We start from the raw sequence: 20,675 nt of genomic DNA on the forward strand, positions 1-20,675 counted from the left end.
CGCGTGCGCGGAGCCACCAACGGTATCCCTTACGTACGCAAAGGCGATAGCGTACGATGCACTAAAACTCTCTAATCTCTTCTCTTCCGGAGAAACCCTGTACACTCTAAATGGGTGCGATTACGGCTTTTAGTCCCCTAGATTGCAATCACTCGCCGTTTTACTCCCCTCTCCCTGAAATTTACTCAGAAACAAAGCTTTTCAGAAACAAAGCTATCCATGTATTTCCAAAACTAATTTTGGAACGCAAAAAAAAAAAAAATTGTGCAAACAGCAGAAACCTCATAAAGATACGCCTGTATCTTGAACAAAAGTATTGATCTACAATTTCCAGAATACTTATACAAAATGTGGCAAGTATCAATACTGGACCAAAAAGTTCATGAGTTGTGGAAAATAACGTCAACACTCATGTTGTTTATGAGTTACAGAGTTCATCGACGAAGTAAAACAGAAATGAACATCGTAATTTCTGCAGGAGACATTAATTTATTGCTCAACTTCCCTGTTCTTGTATCACATTTTCCTGCACATACATTGCACATTTTGCAATAGTGCAAGTTGTATACATAATCACACACTCAGGACAAACGTCTGATTATCTAACACCTCCAGAATCGTTATTCGCGTTCTAATAAACGAAATTGAAGCCAAATATGCTTCAAATGCGAGTATTGCGCTTTTGCAAAAGTGGTATACGCCGCGGGAACGCCATAAGCCGCGACAGAGATAAGATCTCTAGAGTCACTAAATGAGCTTCGCTTCAGAGTATCGACACTGAGGTCCAAGGGAGAGCAGGGGCGCCATCTTGTTTCCGCACCACACCGGTATTATCCCCAGTTGAGGATCAAAGGCGGCTAACATAATGTTCCCTGTGGGATAGAGAAGCGTGTATGATTGTTGTGCGATAATCCATGTATTGTCAACCAGAGCGTCCCGAGGATGTCAAAGTGTGCTCGAGGCAGTGAACTGTAGCTTGCAAATGAAAGAAACATTTCATCCGCGCACGGTAGATGGCATCGTGCGCTCAGTGCGCGTGGGTAGCGTGGCGTGGCAACAAGATGGCGCATGCTCGCTCTTGGAACTCAGTGTCGATACTCTGAAGCGTAGCTTATTTAGTGATTCTAAAGATGTCCACACTGCCTCCTTGGTGCAGAGCCATCTTCATAAATCACTACCACGGGGGAAGTGCTAAAAGTGCAAACGAAACTCATTCTGTATAGTGTTTACAGTATCCACCATATGTGCCCACTTGTCCATATCTGCCTTTTAGAGGCCGCGCCGCTTGAAAATCGTCAAAAGCCAGTGATCGATGCTCTATGGGTGCGATAAGGGAAGGGTTAACGTAATATTCAGCCTAATAATCCCCAAAGAAGAAAAAGCTGGCGGTTGTGCTAATGAAAGAGTTTGCCGTTGTCGGACTGGGCGAAGTCAGAACTAACACTCTTGGGGGAATGTGCGTCCTGGGCTCACTTCTAAGGGAACTGCGCCGCAATATATGTACTGATAACATCTGAGGAAAACCCAGAAAAACAATCCCCGACAGCACAGCCTTTATGATCTTTGTTGTCAATGCGCTATTAAACTCCAATCATCATCATCATCATCGACAGCACGGCCGGCACCGGGATGCGAACTCGGGTACCTTCCAGTCTCTATGTGACATGGACATGTGACATGACCAGCGTGCCATACCACAGAGCCACGCGAGCTGTAATGGTTGTTTGTAGTTGGCTGCTACTGCTTGTTGCTGATGCCAATCTACCAGTTTGAGTGGTGTATACCACCACAAACACACACTTTGATCACACACAAAGAACACACACACACACATATATATTTTGAAATGGCTTTGTTGTGACTGATTCGCAAACTTAGATGGTCTGCCAAGTCAGGTGTACGTGAGACATCTGTCCATGTGTATGATGTGAGAAGATTGGCATATGGTCTGCATTTAGGATCAGCATCTGCATTTCTGTCGCTGTTCGGCCTGGCTCTGAAGATGAACAACGTCCTCAACTTCGCTGTCCTCAGCACGCAGCATCTGCCTGTACTCCAAAAAGAGAAAAGGAGAAGTGAATTGCTGGATTGGTGATGGCTATGTTTGCCAGGTAACCTTTCTAGAAGGCTTGACACATCATGCGGCTACGTTCCTCGCACAGTAGCTATAAAAGCATAAAAGCAGAGCATCAAACCGAACCGGAACCGAAAAAAAACAGCAAAGAACCCTTATTTTTTGCCGGAACCGAACCGATTTAGAACACTGCGGTTACCGTTCCAAAATTACTTTCAAAGAACGAGAGTTCGAGATTGACCATTTTTCATCTTACCTATCAAAAGTGTCTCAACCTGTACCAAATACCAAAAGCACAACATTTTTTGCAACCAGAGTCTCCAATACAAGCGGAAATGCTGGACGCCTTCATCGATGGAGACAACGTCGGACAACCTCGCTCTATATAGTTTCGTTTTCATGTTCGTTCTTGTCACGCTTTGCACAGAGTCGGGAAGCACATACCTGAACCGTTTGTAAAGTAAATAAGTGGTCTCATTGAAGGCCATTTGGGGACAGAACAGAGTTTTTTAAACAATTTTTTTTCCAATCCATTTTCAACAAATCAATACGCAGAATGATACCATTCGGAATGATGGTTGGCTGTGAGCATGCTATGTGGTGAAGTTCTGTTTTAACAGTGTAGGACATGCGAAGAGAAGTAAAGCACTGGTTCGGAACTGGTTTAGAACATCTTGAACCAGTTCGGAAGCGATATCTGTGTCCTCCCAAGCAGCGCAATGTGCTGAAAGTCAGTGCAATGGGGGTGGGAGGGTAGGTGAAAGGTCTTGAACAGACCTGTGAAACTAGGGAACATTGATAAGAGGTGCACTCTACTTTCAATACATTGTGCTGCTTGGGCTCCTGGAGCTGAACCGAACTATTATGCCTGTTCCCGAACTCGAACTGAACCGGAAAAATTTCGGTTTGATGCTCTGTATAAAAGCAGCTAAAGTGAAAATCTTGTTTCTCTATTCTGAAAATGGGTGTAGTTAACCCTAGTTATACGTCCTACGCCCATACAGCGGACCATAATAGATCTCTACCCAAGAAACGTCGTCATGATGTTGGTAGTCAGACTGAAACCGAAACAAATCTGAAGGGGGAGGGATGGATTCCACGAATGGGCACTTGTTCGCTGCCTCCTATTGAAAGAAAAGTAGGACCGAAGGTGGCGTCCATTTCAGAGACCGTCGTAATCCCCTAAGACATATGGCTTTCGCTTGCGACCCCTAGCTTCGAGCGTAGTTCAGCTCTACCAAATTGGTGGCGCTGTCGAACACTATGACGTCATTTGGTTACGAACAGGGAGAGGTCTATTCCTATTAGAAAGCAATAAAATGTAAATGCGGTCAGTGAACATTACGTGCCCCAACGAGTACCCGAAAGGACCAGCAAACCTTTCGCAGTTTCGGACTCTTCAAGATTGGGTGTACGTGCTCTGTATAAAAGCTTGTCTGGGCCAAGACAAGATTGGGTGTACGTGCTTAAGAGTCCTGACATCCGTCTCGCAGCAACAGTGCACGCACCTTCCCGGTCTCCGCTCTCCTTCCCACGTTGAAAGATTACCAGCAGCTGCAGTGAGGAGACCTTGGAGCGGTGATGGTGCCAGGCGGGTGGCATATTGTGCGCACCCTCTGACGTCATACTTAATAATTTAATTTTATAATTTAATTAATTTTGGGAGAACACAATGTGGGACGCGTGGATTATAATGACATCAATGAGGTAGGATTTATATAAGCATGGTTTGTACGTGGCTCTGGGTACGATTAGGGTGCCTGAATACTGGCACCCTCTGCACACGCGGAGCGAGCTAGTACTCAGGAGCCCTAGGTAGAATCACGGAATCATGAAGGCACAACATTCATTTCGTAGTGGCAATTTTAGTCTAGACCCGTGTACGCTTTCCAATGGACGTCATATGGACATCAGATGACATCATTCGCCATGTATCGCCGACTAGGGACTATACAGACTCTGCTTGAAACCACTGTCACTTGCGTAACATGCCTTGTAGTATTTATTTAGTTTACATTAAAAGCCTTTAGAAGCAATGCTATAAAAAGTTTTATAACTCAACATATCTCTGCAAGGGAGCTTAATCAGCGCTAGAACGCCTGCGAATAACGACGACTTACAGTGCCATGTGGTTTACCGCCGCGAGAACGCTATGTCCCGTCTTGGCACTGGCCTCGAAGAATGACGCCACCATTGTTGGAGAGGACAAGGACTGAAACAGACATTTCATATAAATGTAGCTGGTTTATAACGATATATCGTTGTCAAGCGACCGTAATAAATGTCTTCCGTACTTGCAGTAAATGATAACGCTTATTGAAAAATAACAAATCATCAGAGCCAGATGAAACACTTACGTGGGCAAGCTTGTCTCCTTCTTTTGCTTGTACTTGACGTGTTTGGGACAGGTCTCGTTTGTTACCTACCACCACGAGTACTGGCTCGATTAATTTTTGTTTCTAAAAAATAAAGGAACTTTGGTCATTCGCTATAGAAGTGGGCATGCAGGGTGTTTTAGTTAGACCCCGGACTAAATAATTCGCGAACGGGTACATCAATCGAAGAACCTTTTTTACAAGTATCTGTTCGATACCATCCGACAAACTGCGCACTGTGTGAATGAGTGTGATGCGCTCATTATTCAAATGACTTTCGTAAAGTAACATAACTTCTAAATCAGCATAACCCCTTTTGGGACCCTCAGTGCACACCTTTTAGACAAAAATCTGAGAGAGAAAAATAGAGAAAATTTAGAAAGAAAAATCTGCCACTGAAGCGGGTCATTTGTCATCATATTTTTGTCGCGGCTGGTAGCAGCGCAGCGCAAAAGGACGCAATTCATTGGTGGATAAGGGAGTGGAAGAACGTCCTGCTACGCTTCACCGCGACCAGCCGCGACAAAAATAGGATGAGAAATGACCAGATTCGGTGGCAGAATTTTCTCTAAAAGGTGCCCCACTGATGGTTCTAAAAGGGGTAGCACCCATTTTAATGCTGACATGCGCCCTGCTTTAGGAGTTATGTTTTTTCACGAAAGTAATTTGAATGTTTATTTAAATAATGAGCACCTCACACTCATTCACACAGTGCGCAGCTTGTATGTGGCTTCAGACAGATACTTGCGAAAAAGAAAGTTCTTCCATTGGCGCACTACTGGAACACCCTGTATAGCAACAGACCTGTGCCTTTAGATAGTACGTGCCTTTAGATTTAGGGTGGGAGTGAAGGCTGTAGTTCACATTGCTGCGTTTACGGTTGCGCTTGCATGTTACGTCCGCTGACAGCCAATCATTGCAACGGAACATCATTCCGGATGGAATGGAGGTACACGTAAGACGCTGTACATAGCCGTAAACACAGTAATGTGAGCTTTGATGGGATGTTTCCCCTACCCGGATAATATTTCTGACGAAAGACTTTAGTCTTTCTTTATGGCACGCCGCGTCACGGAATTGGGAGTAATTAAAAATGCTCATAGCCTCAATACTATTCAAGGCATCTCAATGGGTGCTGGCTATGGCCCTGTGTCGTAGCATTTCGCGCTCACAGGGACATTACACGGATGGACAACAGTGTGGAACCGCCGATTGATTTACCTTAGGTTACACTGTTGTGTGGCACACCCAGTGTACCGAGGATTTTCGGTTGGGACAAGAATGTGTGTAAGGGCTTTACGTATACGAAGGCGAAGGAAGGAGTCTGAAGGAGGGTAGTGGTTGTCGGGGAGCATATGGTGGTCTCAGGACCACCACACGACATGAGTACCCGCGAAAGCATGCAGGCGGAGATAATATCACTTGAACTCCGCAAGAGGTCTTGGTTAGACTAATAAGATCCAATTTTATAATTAGAATAAGATATCTAGAACTCGGAAAGTACCGCAAACGCCGGAACCACGCAATAAATCCTATGCTCCGGTGGCCATACCTGGCCCACTGGGGCGGCGACGGCGAGAAAATGATTGCGGCCTTCTCCCCGGTTCCATTTACTTTAAGCAGCGGTGACCGGAACACCTTGGCTTGGAGTTTTTCCTGCTAAACCGAATATTCATGAGGAAGGACCAGTGCTACATTCTGTCTCGTGTTGTCAACACCCAGTTCTCGTTTCTAGGAAAAAATCTTCCTGGGAACAGCACCGCAACGGATGCTACCCCGACGACCGTATCGAAGACACGGCCCACCCGCGGGCGGACCGCGTTATCAAGGGGACCTTCTCCAAAATATGAAGGACCGGCTGCCATTTGCCTCACGGAGGCGTTACCAGAAAAGTTGGTGATTTCCACATGCCTTTATCTCCTCAGCCCACCTGGAAGCATCGTTGTAGCTTTCCCTGCTGGTGATGTCGTACATGACAATTGCGCCTTCCGCTCGTCTGTAGTACTGGTGGGGCAACGTGTGAAACCTGCATTGATGAACAGTTGTTGGGCTGCAAACTATATCAAGATATGTGAAATGTTAGATACGACGAAAGTTGGGGATTCTGAAGGAGCAAGGGAGCAAATGTTTCGTGGCATATGTGGTGTATTGTAGCTGCGCAATGAAATTTAGAAAAGCACTCGAAAGCAGCCTCCGATGGATGGCCCGATACCCTCGCTTGACGTCGGCAGCTCCCCGTGTCTGTCTGCTTTTCTTCTGAGCTCTGGTCTACATCACGAATCACGTGCTCGCCCTGCCAGTGGGATTATTCACGTCATGAAGTAACATCCATCTCCGCTCGTTCTCTTAAACGCTCTTTCAAAGAGTGGAGGATGTCTGAATGGCGTGCAGAACAGAAGTCATGTGCATGCGTGCTTTTAGGTCACCTGCTCTCGTCGTTAATTAGCAAGCGCTCATTTTATCTGTTGCAGAGCACGCCACAGACAAAAATGTTATGCCATGGGAAACGTCGTTGCTCCTTTAAGCGGTGCAGCCAGGGCGGAGGACTTGCTCCTCAGCCAAAATGATCCAAAAAAGTATTTTGTTAAGCTATAAGGCAACTGACATGGCTATTAAACTACTAACTTGAGTACACGTACATGAAGTACATGTGTGAACGGGATTGATAAAAAATCGTGGTCAAAATGGTGTATCCGGCGGAAATGCTTTAGCATTAAAACTTGAAAACCCTTTGGGAACTACCCTTCACAAGACCCTACACAACACTAACGCAATACAGCATCCGCAGCCGAACGAGCCTTTCGGGCTTCCTCCGATTCAGCTTGGCGGCGCCGTCTCGCAGCCTCAGCCTTCTTTCGCCGCCGCTCCTCCGCACAGCTTTCATAACCCATGACGCGCCTACGCAGTCACATCAGGACCTGTCTACCACTACAGCTGCACTGTCGACGCGCCGCGTCGCGCTCTCCACGCACCCTCTCCTTCCCTCTCTACACACCACGTATGCGCGCCGCGCCGTGACTACAGCGAGACCACGCCGCGTAGCGAGGACTCTAATGCTAACACATTAAAAAGGAAATTGAACGCGATTTTCGAAGTTAGCGCTCTGTGAATCAATGTTTGATGGTTGTTAAAATACACTGGCGATCACAGGCTATCTCGGGATGCGTTCACACACCGAGCAACTGTAGAGGAGATAGTCTTCCTCCACACGAGGAAGACTATCTCCTGGTAGACTCCTGGAAGACTATCTCCTGGAAGACGTGTTCCGGTGGTGATGGAACGTCCCACTTGATAGATGTTCGTGGCATCACGCTAGGCCTGTGCTGAAGATCGCGGGTTCGATCCCGGCCGAGGGCGGTAGCAATGTGGGGGAGGTAAACATTGCTTTCAGCGCCGTGTGCCGGAGATTTCTGGCGCACGTCAAAAGAACCCCGGGTGGTCCGAATTACCCGCAGTCCTACCCTGCGGCGTCGCCACACGGGCAGACAAACCTTACGTGTAACCTCACGGTACCATTATTATTATTACCACGGATGCCACAGTACCATTATTATTATTATTTCATAGGACGATGCCGGTAGAACTGACTGGCTGGCACGTCGTCGTCGTCTGTGGCAGGAGCAGGCAAGAGCAGATAGGCCGCCAGATGCGACGACGACGTTATGTTATGCCAACGTACGACCTACTACATTGTAACGACCATGTCATAATCGGCCCGATCCGCTAGGGGCGCTACTCATCGGCTCGCAAGATATACACAATGATTGGACAATGTGAATTTGAATCTTGAACGCGCAGTAGAGGTCGTCGCAGTAGAGGCCATTGAGGACGGGAAACTACGCTCTTCGGTTGAGCGCTCGGTACTACGTCATACTCAGATCGGGAGAGGAGGAAGCGAGGAAAGGAGCTCCTCATGTTCAAAGGACCTCCGTGACGTGGGAGCGCAGCGTGGAGGGGTTTTGACGGAGATGTTTGGCGCCCATAGATCTACATTTCAATCATGATTTCGTGTAATATTCGTTTACTGGATTCCCAACCTGTTTTTTTTTTTTTCCTAATAAAAAACCCCTTCCCCTTTCAAGAGCTGACACTGTAAAATGAATATGGTTTTTCTAGACTTCTAGGTGCACTGATGTGCGCCATTCCAGTACAGCAAGGTTGCGAAAAACTCCATTCCCTGACTGAATTTGAATTGCATGCCTCGATAAGTCCTGAAAGGACACTCACGTGTAATACACCTGGACCAACACGTGACACCTGGACACGTGACCTGGAGCGACAGCTAATCATTTGTCTCTCTCTGTCTCTGTGTGTCTGCGTGCGTGCAATGATGATGCACGTGAATGTTGACCTGGTAACTTTCGCTTCGTTCAGCCAAATCGGTGTTGGCAAGTGAGCACTATCAGTAAACAGCGACAAATATGAAGGAATTCCTACCCGTTCTTCCAGCTCGTAAACATCATATAGCATTTATGTATTGGAGTAATATCGCTCTTGTAATTTACCTTTCTTGTGCTACAGTATCCCAGATTTGCAGCTTTACTAGTTGTCCTTCAACATCCATCACGTGCCGTACGATGTCAACTTCTACGGAATGAATGTACAAGAATGAGAAGTTAGTTCGTATTGCGAGAATTTGGCAGGTTTATTTATTTATTTAGAATACTTCTGACATTAAAAATGTCAGACGGAGCGGCATACAAAGTAGCAGGTAATTCACTGAACAACTGAGCAGTGAGACTACGTAGCTGTAGTTGCAGTTTGATTAGTAGAGGTAACTGTAAAGGTAATTAGTAAAGGTAATTGATTAGTAAAATGCAGTTAAGGGGATTACGTCGACGTTGCGGCGGAAGCTCCGCCTTCTTCAGGACTAAGGGGTGACAATGATTTCTTGGAACTTTTACACGTGTCTATAGTCTAGACACGTGTAAGACCCCTTAGTCCTGACGAAGGCGGAGCTTCCGCTGCAACGTCGACGTATCCCCTTAACTTTCCACCTGTAAATAAATAGCTTCCCCCTTTTTACCTTACTTCCTACACCTTCGTTGTCTGCCTCCAATTTTTTTCAACTACAGTACCTATATATTAGTTATATCGGGAACGAAATGAGCACAAGTTCTATATCGGTATTGACTAATAGCGGCAACAAAACAGTATGTTATCTGGTGCCACACGAACTGTCATTCGCGGTGCACAAGAAGTTCTAGCCCTGTTTTCATGCTTTACACACCAGGAAACCTCATACCGGGACATCTCAAACCACACTTAATTCTCTCTCTTTTTTTTGGGGGGGGGGGAGGGGTGATTGATTACGGGAGTAACTTCTCCTTTAGCCGTTTACCATTCAAGTTCAAGTCGCGCCGGGAAAGGCCATATCAGGAACAAATGTCGACTGCGGCTGACGACTGACCGATTTAATACATCAGTCTAATTTATGTCATGGCACACATACTATACCACGGCAATCACCTTTCCCTGGTTTATGCATTCACACCTTTACTAGATGAAAGCTCTTGGAATTTTCCAGTGACCAGCCTCTTGATAAAAGATGTCTTCCCCACTTTGCTGTTTCCAACCAAGATGACCTTGAAATGCCTATGTTGACCGCTGATTGAAGATATTGATGATCTGGATGATGCAATCTGTAACAATGAACTACAGATATTGGTCCAGGTACCGAAAGACACAGTCGTTGCGGTTGGACTATATCAGGAGAGCAACTATACACTCTGGGAAAAAAGGGTGTGAAAAAAGGTGGTAACTTCTATAGTTACCACCTAACTCAACATAGCGTCTGATGAAGGGTGGAAAGGGGTGGTGAAATAAATTATCATATGTCCAAATTGCTACTGAAAGGCGTGCGCCCACCTCGCTCACTCATTATTTACATGGAGCAGTAACCCTATCACTCGCAGGTAGCAGGTACACTCTTAAAAATGAACTTCACCGCATAGCATGCTCCTAGCCAACCATCAACTCGAATGATATCGCTATGTGCCCTGATTTGTTCAAAACGGTAGGCATACGCCTTTTTTGTGACACTTATGCTATTCATAATTGTCACAAAAATGGCGTACGCCCCCCTTTTTCAGCAAATCAGGGCAGATAACGATATCATTCGAGATTATGGTTGGCTAGGAGCGTGCTATGCGGTGAAGTTCATTTTTAAGAGTGTAGAACTTTGCAACCTTTTAGGCACAACATATGCGAGAACTATTACCTCCTAAGAAGTGTAACTGCTCCACCCTTTTTTCTAAGGTAGTCTGTCCCTCTCATACACTCTTAAAAATGAACTTCATCGCATTGCACGCTCACAGCCAACCATCATCTCGAATGATATCGTTATCTGCCCTGATTTGTTGAAAACGTGAGGCGTACGCCTTTTTTGTGACAATTATGAACAGCATAAGTGTCACAAAAAAGGCGTACGCCCCCCGTTTTCAACAAATCAGGGAAGATAACGATATCATTCGAGATGATGGTTGGCTAGGAGCGTGCTATGCGGTGAAGTTCATTTCTAAGAGTGTACACTGTAAAAACAGAACTTCACCGCATAGCACGCTGTGCGCCAACCATTGCCGCGAATGATATGGTTATCGCTTCTGATTCGAAGAGAGAGGTGGGCGTACGCCTTTTTATGACAATTTGGATATATGAAAATTGCCACAAAAAGGCGTCCGCCCCCATCTCTCTTCGAATCAGAAGCGATAACTCTATCATTCTTGGCAATTGTTGGAGCACAGCGTGCTATACGGTGACGTTCTGTTTTTAGAGTGTAGTTTCCCGAATCCGTATGTCTAGTGATATCCAACCAGGAAAATATTCCTAGGATTTTCGTCTCAAGGGGGTGTTGGTGTTCCGTGTGGGGTGACACCCATATTTGCAGCATTTTTAGCCTTTCTGGCAGGCAAACTGGGGGGTGTTGGGGGCGAGGTTTTTTAGGGTGTCCTATGGGGATGGGGGTGTACCGGGAAAACCCCTGTATCCAACGGCGCACAATGCCAGCCACTTGGAGGTGTAGGACGCTAGAACTTCTGTAAAAATGTAAAAGTTCCTGATTGCTAGCGTAATTCGGCGAGAGGCTGTGTTCGTGACGCTGGATCACTGTTTTTGAGGCGCTACATAGATGCAGACGAATGTCTGCTTTCCGCGAGTCTTCCTATAGACCTCTACCAGAGAAACGTCATCATGACGTTGGTAGACAGACGGAAACCAAAACAAATCGGAGGGTTCCACAAAGGGACACTTGTTCGCTAGTAGGACCGAAGGTCGCGTCCCCCTCGGGGACACTCGTAATCCCCTCAGGATCGTGGCTTTCGGGCGCGACCTTGTTCACCCCCAGGTTCGAGCGTAGTTCAACTCTACCAATTTGGTGGCGCCGTTGAACACTACGAAGTCATTTCTTTATAAACAGGGGGAGGTGTATTCATGTATGTCTCGAACACAATACTCCCTGTACTCGTATAAAACTCACATCAGAACATTTTTGAAGTGACTTGTCCCCATCTACGGCTGTCCTCAGTGGCCTTTGACTCTTGCGTTGAATGCTCAGTACTTCACTGTAAAGCGAAATAACGGCGTATAAATATGAAAGCACCTCGGACAGGAAGCCGCATGCAGTACACACAACGCGAAGCCAGATGCAGTATGTATGTGCAAAATGTGATATTCTATTAATGACAGTATTTTATTCAGGAAGTAAGAACCGCTGCCATTGAAATGAAGTTGAAGCATTGCGCGCCCACAGGGAGTAAGATGCATAGTTTAGTCCTCTACCCGAGAAACGTCATCATGACGTTGGTAGACACACCGAAACCAAAACAAATCGGAAGGGGAGAGCTGGGTTCCACGAATGGGCAATTGTTCCCTGCCTCCTATTGAAAGAAAAGTAGGACCGAAGGTCGCATCCCTTCCAGAGACCATCGTAATCCCTTCAAGACCGTGGCTTTCGGGCGCGACCTTGTTCGCCACTAGCTTTGAACGTAGTTCAACTCTACCAAACTCGTGGCGCTGTCGGACATTATGACTTCATACGTTTACAAACAGGTAGAGGTCTATTCTCAAGGCAGAGTTCATCACATGCGGATGAGTTTGAGGAAACATATTCCGAGAACTCGCGGACGGTCAGGTGGGTTCATAGCAGCATCGACGGTCGAGATGGTTGGTGCACTGACCTATATACAGGGTGTTTCACCTAAAGTGATAAAAAATTCTAACTGGCGACGTACTCGCCGGAGAACTGTAGGACTTTCGGCAATTAACACCTAGAAACTTTTGCCGCAATTTAGAGAGGCTTTGAACAATTTTTAATTGAGGGAAATTTATATTTTTACAATTGAACTCTGAAAATTGCCAAGTGAACCTCACTTTTTTTAAACAGAAATATGATGTCCTCCACAGACCCAACAAAAACTATGCACACTGTATCGCGACAGAAATAGTCGAAGAAAAATTAGTGAAAATTACGCTTTAGCCCCGCCTGCTTGATTGTTGCAAAGAAGCGCGCGTGACAGGTTCGTCTAGAGGATACACCCGCCATACACCCACACATATCCAAAGTGAAACCCGCCTGCTATAAAATTAAAACAGACACCACACCACCCATTCTATCTTTGGTATGACAACTGGGGCTGCCTGCTTCCCCTCCGTAAACCCAATTCGCTCCTGTGAACTCAAGTCGTGCCACCTCATTCTTCAGTGCCCCACCATCACCCTCACATGTGAATGTTAATGTCACGTGGTTTGCTATAGGCATATACCGTAAAGGATAAAATGTGACGCCTGATGCAAAGGGTGCATCTGCTGAATCTGACGCTGCAATACAAAGACAGTCTTCAAAAGCGAAGTCACACTTCGTGTTCGTGAGCGTGTCAGTTGTTGAACGTACTTTGTCCAGTTCTGCACAACTTCCCGCACCTGGTTGTCGTCGAGTGCTTCAACCTCGGAGAAGTTTGCTCTCAAGTCCTGCGGGAAAATAGGATTCTCTTTTTTCTCAGTGAAGTTCAGGAATTTCATTTATCAGATTCTTGTATACCACAATCCAATCACAACTGCATTTTATGTTGTACGCGTAACAAAGTAACAACGGCAGACAGCATTAGTAGGGTGTGTGTACGGGGTGTTCTCGTACAGGGAGGTCGCACATTACAATGCTTACCTCAGCTAGTCCTTCTCCATTCCTCCGACTAACTTCTCTGCCAGCGGTACGGCCACGAAATTTATTCCCAACAATTAGAACGGGCTTCTCTCCTAGATGTGTCTGAAAGTTACACCAACGATGAAATTGCGTGTGAGATTCATGAACCAGCGCACTGTGTGACAAAGCAAAGGGGAACAATGTGGCAGCCTATATATACATTCTAACAACAGAACTTCACCGCATAGCACGCTGTGATGCAACCATTGCCGCGAATGATAAGGTTATCGCTTTTGATTTGAGGAGGGAGGGAGGCGTACGCCTTTTCGTGGCGATTACCATATATCCAAATTGCCACAAAAAGGCTCTCTCCTCGAATCAGAGGAGATAACCCTATCATTCGTAGCAATGGTTGGCGCACAGCGTGCTATGCGGTGAAGCTCTGTTTTTAGAGTGTACTTGTTCTGTTGGGGGTATAGGTAGAGTCCTGTGCTGGTCGAAATTGTATGACCCGCACCCGACCTGGAACCAGCGTCCTATTACAAAATTACAGCAGCATCCGCCCGCAAGCTATACACTCACAAGGTCCCATCCGCACCTCACCCTCCACACGTGGCGAGATGAACCACAGGCGTGGGTTGCGAGCCAAAGCCTGTCCCTGAATGAGTTATGTTCCTGGGAGGTGTCGGAGGCAAGGATACGGGGCGAAAAATTTTCCACTTGCCCCGGGGGGGGGGGGGGGGCGACAGGTAGACACCGACCCAGGTGCATCTTTTTAATTCCTGCTTTTGGTAAATGTCTTACCAGCGCCTGATCGCGGCTACCGCTGCTGCTGTGAAAAATGACACCCTCTCCCCACCTGCTGCCCACACAATAGTGAGAGAGAGAGAGATTATGTGTTTAATGGCAGAAAGGCGACAAAGGCCAAAGAGCGCCAGTACTATGGTGAGTGTGTGGGAGATGATGATGACAGAGAGAGAGAGAGAGAGGAGGAGGACGGTAACATGTGAGTGCGGCAGTTAAAAGCTATCTACAAATATGAGCGATGAGATGATCCAGGATGAGAGATTTACAGAATGAGTTAGGTGACAAAGGCTAAAAGCGGAGCAATGCTGACTACATCTACGTCTGACTAAGTAACCGACACATGGTCAGAAACTGGATAACATTATCAAACGGCACAAGAGGTATATCACCCACAGTAGAAGGGCTGGGTGGAGTGGGACATGGTATCTGTAGAATGCGGTGAAATGCTGTTGGCGTTGGTGTTCGAAGTGAGGGCAGGATGTCAGTACGTGCAAGACAGTCAAGCTGTCAATAGTGAGTTTTAGTATATCGTACGTATACGTTATCACTTATCACCTTTGCGTACGTAAGGGATATCGTTGATGGTTCTGCGCACTGCGCGAAGCTCTCTTTCTGATATGGGCGTGCGCAGAACCATCACCGCTATCCCTTACGTACGCAAAGGCGATAGCGTACGATGTACTAAAACTCTCTATTATCGCAGATCGGGACCGGCACCCGTATAGGAAACTGTAGGTTACCAGCGGGTACCGGGGGGTCAACGCAGGACTCTAGATATAGGATAAGCAGAAGCGTCCTACAAATTAACTGCGAAGGCCACGTGTCTGAACGAGACGATCGCCATGACGCGCAGTGGGAAACGGAAGCACAAGTGTCTCGCAAAACCCCATTCAAAATTATCTTTGTTGGAGCCGTGCAAAAAAGAGGATATCTCAGTGGCGCCCTCACCTCCAGAATATCGACAGAATCCACGAGGGCGGCGAAGGTGTCCCATTTGGAGTCCGCATACATAAGGATGAAGCCATCAACTTCTTTGACATCTAGATTACGCAGGTACCCTGTCCTTTAATGAGACGAGTCGAAGAAAGCGCAAAGATTAAAGGGAAGTTCACCCTCTGGCATCGTTGAAATACATGAATATAGCAGAAGGCATTTGACAGTCTTGCCTCCTGAGAGAGAGTCTTGACGAAGAGAAGAAGGGGTGGAAATGGCACAGAGAGAGGTAGAGAGAGGTAGAAGCAGAGAGAGGTAGAGGTGGTAATGGTAGAGAGAACAAGCAGAGGAGAAGATGCGTCACCAGCATGTGGATGGCCACAGCCGGAATGGAATTGGAATGGAATGGGTGATCCCATTCCACAACCATGATATGGATCCACGTGCATCTGTTTTTCGTCGATGGACCGATCACCCACCCCTTGCCAGCCGAAGAGACGGAAATGAAACCGTTTTCCTCGCTTGTTTTAGCGACTGTGTATTCATGCAAATGCAAGGGGTAGTAGAAAAACAGCGAATCCGCTACTTATTTCACACAGAAAATCAAAGCTGTTGAGCAGGTAATCAACACAGCAACAACGAATACAACAAATCAACATACAACAGCCAGATAATCGTACAGGAAACTTCGGAATACATACCTGACATTCCCGGTTGTGTCCCAGAAGGTCAGTGTGACCAGATGATGTCCGATTCGAATATTTCGCTTTCTCAGGTCCATTCCTGTCCATATGTAGGTATTAAATCAGTGCGAACAACTTCCCTTGTGTTCCGCATTGTGCAGCACTTAGAACCTTGCAAAATACGTTCCGTAGAGCTGTTGATGAGACTCAATCTCATAAAACGAGTTTTTTCAATAGCGTTAGCCCTCCTCAGGACACTAATAACGTCAGAGTGTCACTCCCGATCACACGCGTTGGTTTTTGGAAAATATAATTTGAAAACTGTGGACAACAGTGTGTCGAAGTAGACAGCGGACGCACGAGCTGTCAAATATACGGAAGCAAAGCCAACATTGGGTCTAACACTGCGATCACCAGGAAACCACAGGAAAAAATGCTGGATACGTACAGTGTTCGAAACTTCCAACCAATACCCCGTTACCGCGACCTCGCTCCGATAAGCTCCCGACTGGCGGCGAACAGTACCGGGTCTCACCCATGTTTTTTTCGAAGGGCAACAGGGTATGCAGTCGGTCGTTATCAACACGTGTGGGAACAGGCCCGACAAACAGACTATTCAATGCCGTCTCGAAGATTGCCCCCCGCATTTCTTTAGGGCCAGAAAATCCCACGCGAAATGATAAAGTAGTTTCACTTTAACGTAGTTATGCGACGGAATACATGACAAGAGCAGATGCCGGATGTTGAGAGTGTGCCGGAAGTCCCTCTCTGGAAAAATGAGAAAACGTCACTCACTGAGAACCAGTGAGCCGCTACCTTGAGAATAGTAAGGAATGCCGCGGACCCGCGGCCTTTCCTCCTCTGAGCACCGCGCTCTCACTCCTCCGATTAGGGAGTGACGTCACGCCACCGGTGCTGCTTCTGCGGCCGCTGATGAAGCAGCGCCGATCTTTAAAATTGAGCACTTTTCGCGCGAAAAAATTAGCCAGGTAGATTGTCGGCCGAGTATACGTAATTAGTCTGACAGGAGCTTACCTTCTGCAGAAAACATATCCGTTTGTGCGTCCTCACCGGCAGCCAGTGCGTTGATGAAGGTGGTTTTCCCGACTCCCGATTCTCCAATCACTGCCACCGTTATGATTACGGATCTCTGCAATAGACCGAGGCTGTCAATCTAGTGCATTACTTCGCCCTTACCGCGCGCGAAGTGTCGCAGTATGTCATTACATGCCCTGCTATACTCAGAAAGTTCAACGTCCTTCAGAATGCAGTCTATTGGCACTGGAAACAAGGTTTAGTAAAGTATGTTGGAAAGTAACTGTTCTGGGGCTGAACACGCAAACAGACGAACGCACTTGAACGGCAATCGAGAAGTGTGTGGCTCAGTGTTAGCGTGCTGGCTATGTCACGTCGAGACTGGGAGGTACCCGGGTTCGAATCCCGGTGCCGGCTGTGCTGTCTGGGGTTTCTCCTGGGTGTTGCTCAGACGCTTTCAGACATATGTCGGCACAGTTCCCTTAGAAGTCGGCCCAGGACGCACGTTCTCCCAGGGCGTCAGTCGTGACGTAGCCCACCTTTGTGACGCCGACAACGGCGAGCCTTTTCACCAGCACCACCACCACCACAGTTACCGTATTTTCACGCGTATTAGCCGCGGCTTATGCGCGATTTATTTTTTTCGCGGACGCTCTGCGGCTTATCTGTGGGTGCGGCTTATCTGGTGGCTATTTTTCCCTGGTACTTTCCCCATACCCCGGGTTAAACGAACAGGACGGAACAGGACCGCCCTGCCATTGCACGAACAATACCGAACAGGGGCGGGTCCACTCCACATTCGAGTGGACTCAGTCAATCCACGAAAAACACGCAACAAGGGCACAATCCCATCTTAGTAGAACACTAGAACTGACCTCTTTTGTTATACATCATGCCGACACCGGAATGTGGACAGGGTTTATGACCTTCCCCACGGTCTCCTTTGTGGGCAGACCCACAGGAAGGGTTCAATACACCTGTCATCGGGATAAAACGTGGTCAGCTAAGTGTCAGTTCTCATTTGACGAGAGCAGCAGCATTCGTGGACACGGGCACGACAGTTAGAGGTGAGGCATGGCTCCAACGCTGAGGCACAGCCACGACAGCGGCTTCAAACTAAAATTCGTCAACTTCGCAGACAAGTACGTGAACAGGGCAGCTGGCAGGGAGTACAGCGCTGACGAGCGTTGAGCGTCTCTGTTGATTTTGTATGTGCATCACTGGTTTAGCGCACAAAGCAGTCGCGTCGTATTACCCGCGGCTTATCTGCGAGTGCGGCTTATCTGCAAAAACATTTTCGAAATGTATCTAAAAACGAGTCCTGCGGCTTATCTGCGGTGCGGCTAATACGCGTGAAAATACGGTACTTTCCATCGGGATTCATCCGTTGGTTTTTGCCTTCTCTCCCCCTTTCCCAAGGGCGCGCGACATTGCGGGGAGCCCTCCCATTGGTCTCCGCCAAACGATTTTCCGTTATGATTGGACACATTTTCCACACCGTCGTGTGGTGCTTCTTGAGAAGAGGAGAAGAGGGATATCGGAAAGGGAAAAATGAGAAAGGCGGAAAGGTAGCTTGCGATTTTGGCTTCCCCCTTTCTTTCTTTTTTTTTTTTTTTTTCTATGTGCACATTTTACACGTTATCTTTCACTCGGCGAGGAGAAATTTTTGCGCCTCAGTGTCCTCCTTAATGCAGTGGTGAACACCACAGTCCTTGTTAGCACTGTATTATTTCGATTTTTTTTATCTTTCTTCATTTCTATATATATAAAAAAAAACATGTGCCATAATGTATGCGAGTATGCAGAAGGACCCGCATTTCTTCATGCCGGATTTCCTTTTTCCAAGTAATAATAATCGTAATAATAATAATAATTGTTTACTTGCCCAAGGAAAGAACAAGGCCTTGTTGGCGCACACACCAAAAAAAAAAAAAAAAAAAAGAGAGAGAAAGAAAACACGTATACATTCATAGAGTGTTCCAGACAAACATGTAGGACATACACGCGAAGCGGGTTCATTCATGAATGAATGTCGTGCATAAAAAGACAAGAGCAGAGTGTACGTCATCAAATAAAATGGCTTTCCAGCAATATTGAAACACACACACACACAAGAGAAAGTAATGCAGAGTGGCATACGGCTACATAAATACGTGTGTACGTTTACATAAATGAATAGTGTAGGTTAATTATAATTGGTGTATTTACGTCGCGAGACAACTGTGATCACGTGCGACGCCATAACAAGGAACTATATGTAAAATATCTGTCTTGAGAAGCTGTTGTGTTGTCCCTGTGTGTTCCTCCGTGGCTTTCTCGTTTCTATCGTGTAAAATGGTTTGCGCTTTGCCTTCACGCCTGATCCAGAGCAATGTAGGAGCAATTGCTTTCTTATATTTTTTCTCTTTTTTTTTTTTTGTCTAATGATGTCGCTGGCAGTACAATATCTGCGGGTTTGGTCCCCCTTTTGCGGGAATACTGGTGATTGCACTTAATAAACAAACAATACTCAGCAGGTGCAATATAATACAACAAGTCGGACACAACATTTTATTTAATCGCTAAGTACAGCGCAGCATAGGCCACTTGGAATGTGATGATGACGACATGAGTTTTAATGGCGCATCGACAACAAAGGTGATAATGCGCCAAAACTGTGATGAGGACGCGACTAGTTAAAATTAAACGTGATGTCTATAACAAAACGAGGGTATAAAACTACAGTAGGTTCACAACGCCGATATCTTTCAAGTACGTAACTCATTCATCGAAAAATGAAAGTCTCGTAAAAATGACTAATACGACAGCAATATAATACTGGACAAGAAAGACTGCACTGTTATGTCTGCTCTGTATACCTTCATCGTCCAGTCTGCCGGCATTTGTTGCGGACTCGATTATCACGAGGCAGCGAACGTGACTCACAGCCTTCTCTGGGAAACATAATGCACAAAGGGAAGGAAAATGAACTGAAACAGGATTGCCACTGAAGTTGTAAGCGTCGGAAGTTGTATATCAAGGCAACTGCAACGAATAAGTGAATGACAGCTTCCGAATCTCGTTGGCATAGCCATATTTGCAAACGAGGGAATCGACTCAATCGAGTGAGCGAAGTCCCGACGTTCCCTTCTAAACGAGACGTACCTAATCAGCCAGACATGTTCTAAACGAGACGTACGTCCCAGCTGCAGTTGGAGTGGCGCGATACACGGTTATTAAATAAAATAATGCTCATCGGACACAATTATATATACCTGTTTGTCCATGATGAACAGCAGCAGTTGTACAGAAGGAGTGCACACAACCGTGAGCGTTTGTGATATGATGTACTATCGCCGTAGCGGTAATGTTTTATCGGCGTTGCTTACACAAAACGAGTGATGACGCAAGACGTCGCTGGCTGTACGATGCAGAGCTCTCGATCCAACGGAGTTTCCTTCCGCCGTCTGTGTCAGAGCGACGGCGGGCGGCGAGACATATACTGTTCGCTTCGGAAGAAAATTTATGCAATTACGTCCAACGTGGTAGTACGCCCAAAAACGAGACTCCCCCCAACATTTTCCGTCCAAGGTCTCGTTACATCCAACGTGTTCTGCGTCGAAGTATCAATGCTCTTCATTCGATGCGGTTTT

General features: G+C 46.6%; 1 protein-coding gene across 1 annotated transcript; it reads right to left on the reverse strand.

Moving 5' to 3' along the window:
- Positions 1 to 1,835: 1,835 nt before the first annotated feature.
- Positions 1,836 to 20,421, reverse strand: LOC135368715 (ras and EF-hand domain-containing protein-like). The gene is made up of 13 exons (XM_064602175.1): positions 20,298 to 20,421; positions 17,044 to 17,158; positions 16,027 to 16,108; positions 15,341 to 15,455; positions 13,607 to 13,708; positions 13,337 to 13,413; positions 11,924 to 12,008; positions 9,944 to 10,091; positions 8,955 to 9,036; positions 6,361 to 6,475; positions 4,432 to 4,533; positions 4,195 to 4,286; positions 1,836 to 2,048 (listed from the first exon to the last, which is right to left on the reverse strand). Exons 1-13 carry the CDS (start codon positions 20,307 to 20,309, stop codon positions 1,961 to 1,963), a joined length of 1,215 nt encoding a protein of 404 aa, XP_064458245.1. The 5' UTR covers positions 20,310 to 20,421; the 3' UTR covers positions 1,836 to 1,960.
- Positions 20,422 to 20,675: the final 254 nt, after the last annotated feature.

Source organism: Ornithodoros turicata, chromosome 9 (genome assembly GCF_037126465.1).
Source record: "Ornithodoros turicata isolate Travis chromosome 9, ASM3712646v1, whole genome shotgun sequence".
Taxonomy (NCBI): domain Eukaryota; kingdom Metazoa; phylum Arthropoda; class Arachnida; order Ixodida; family Argasidae; genus Ornithodoros; species Ornithodoros turicata.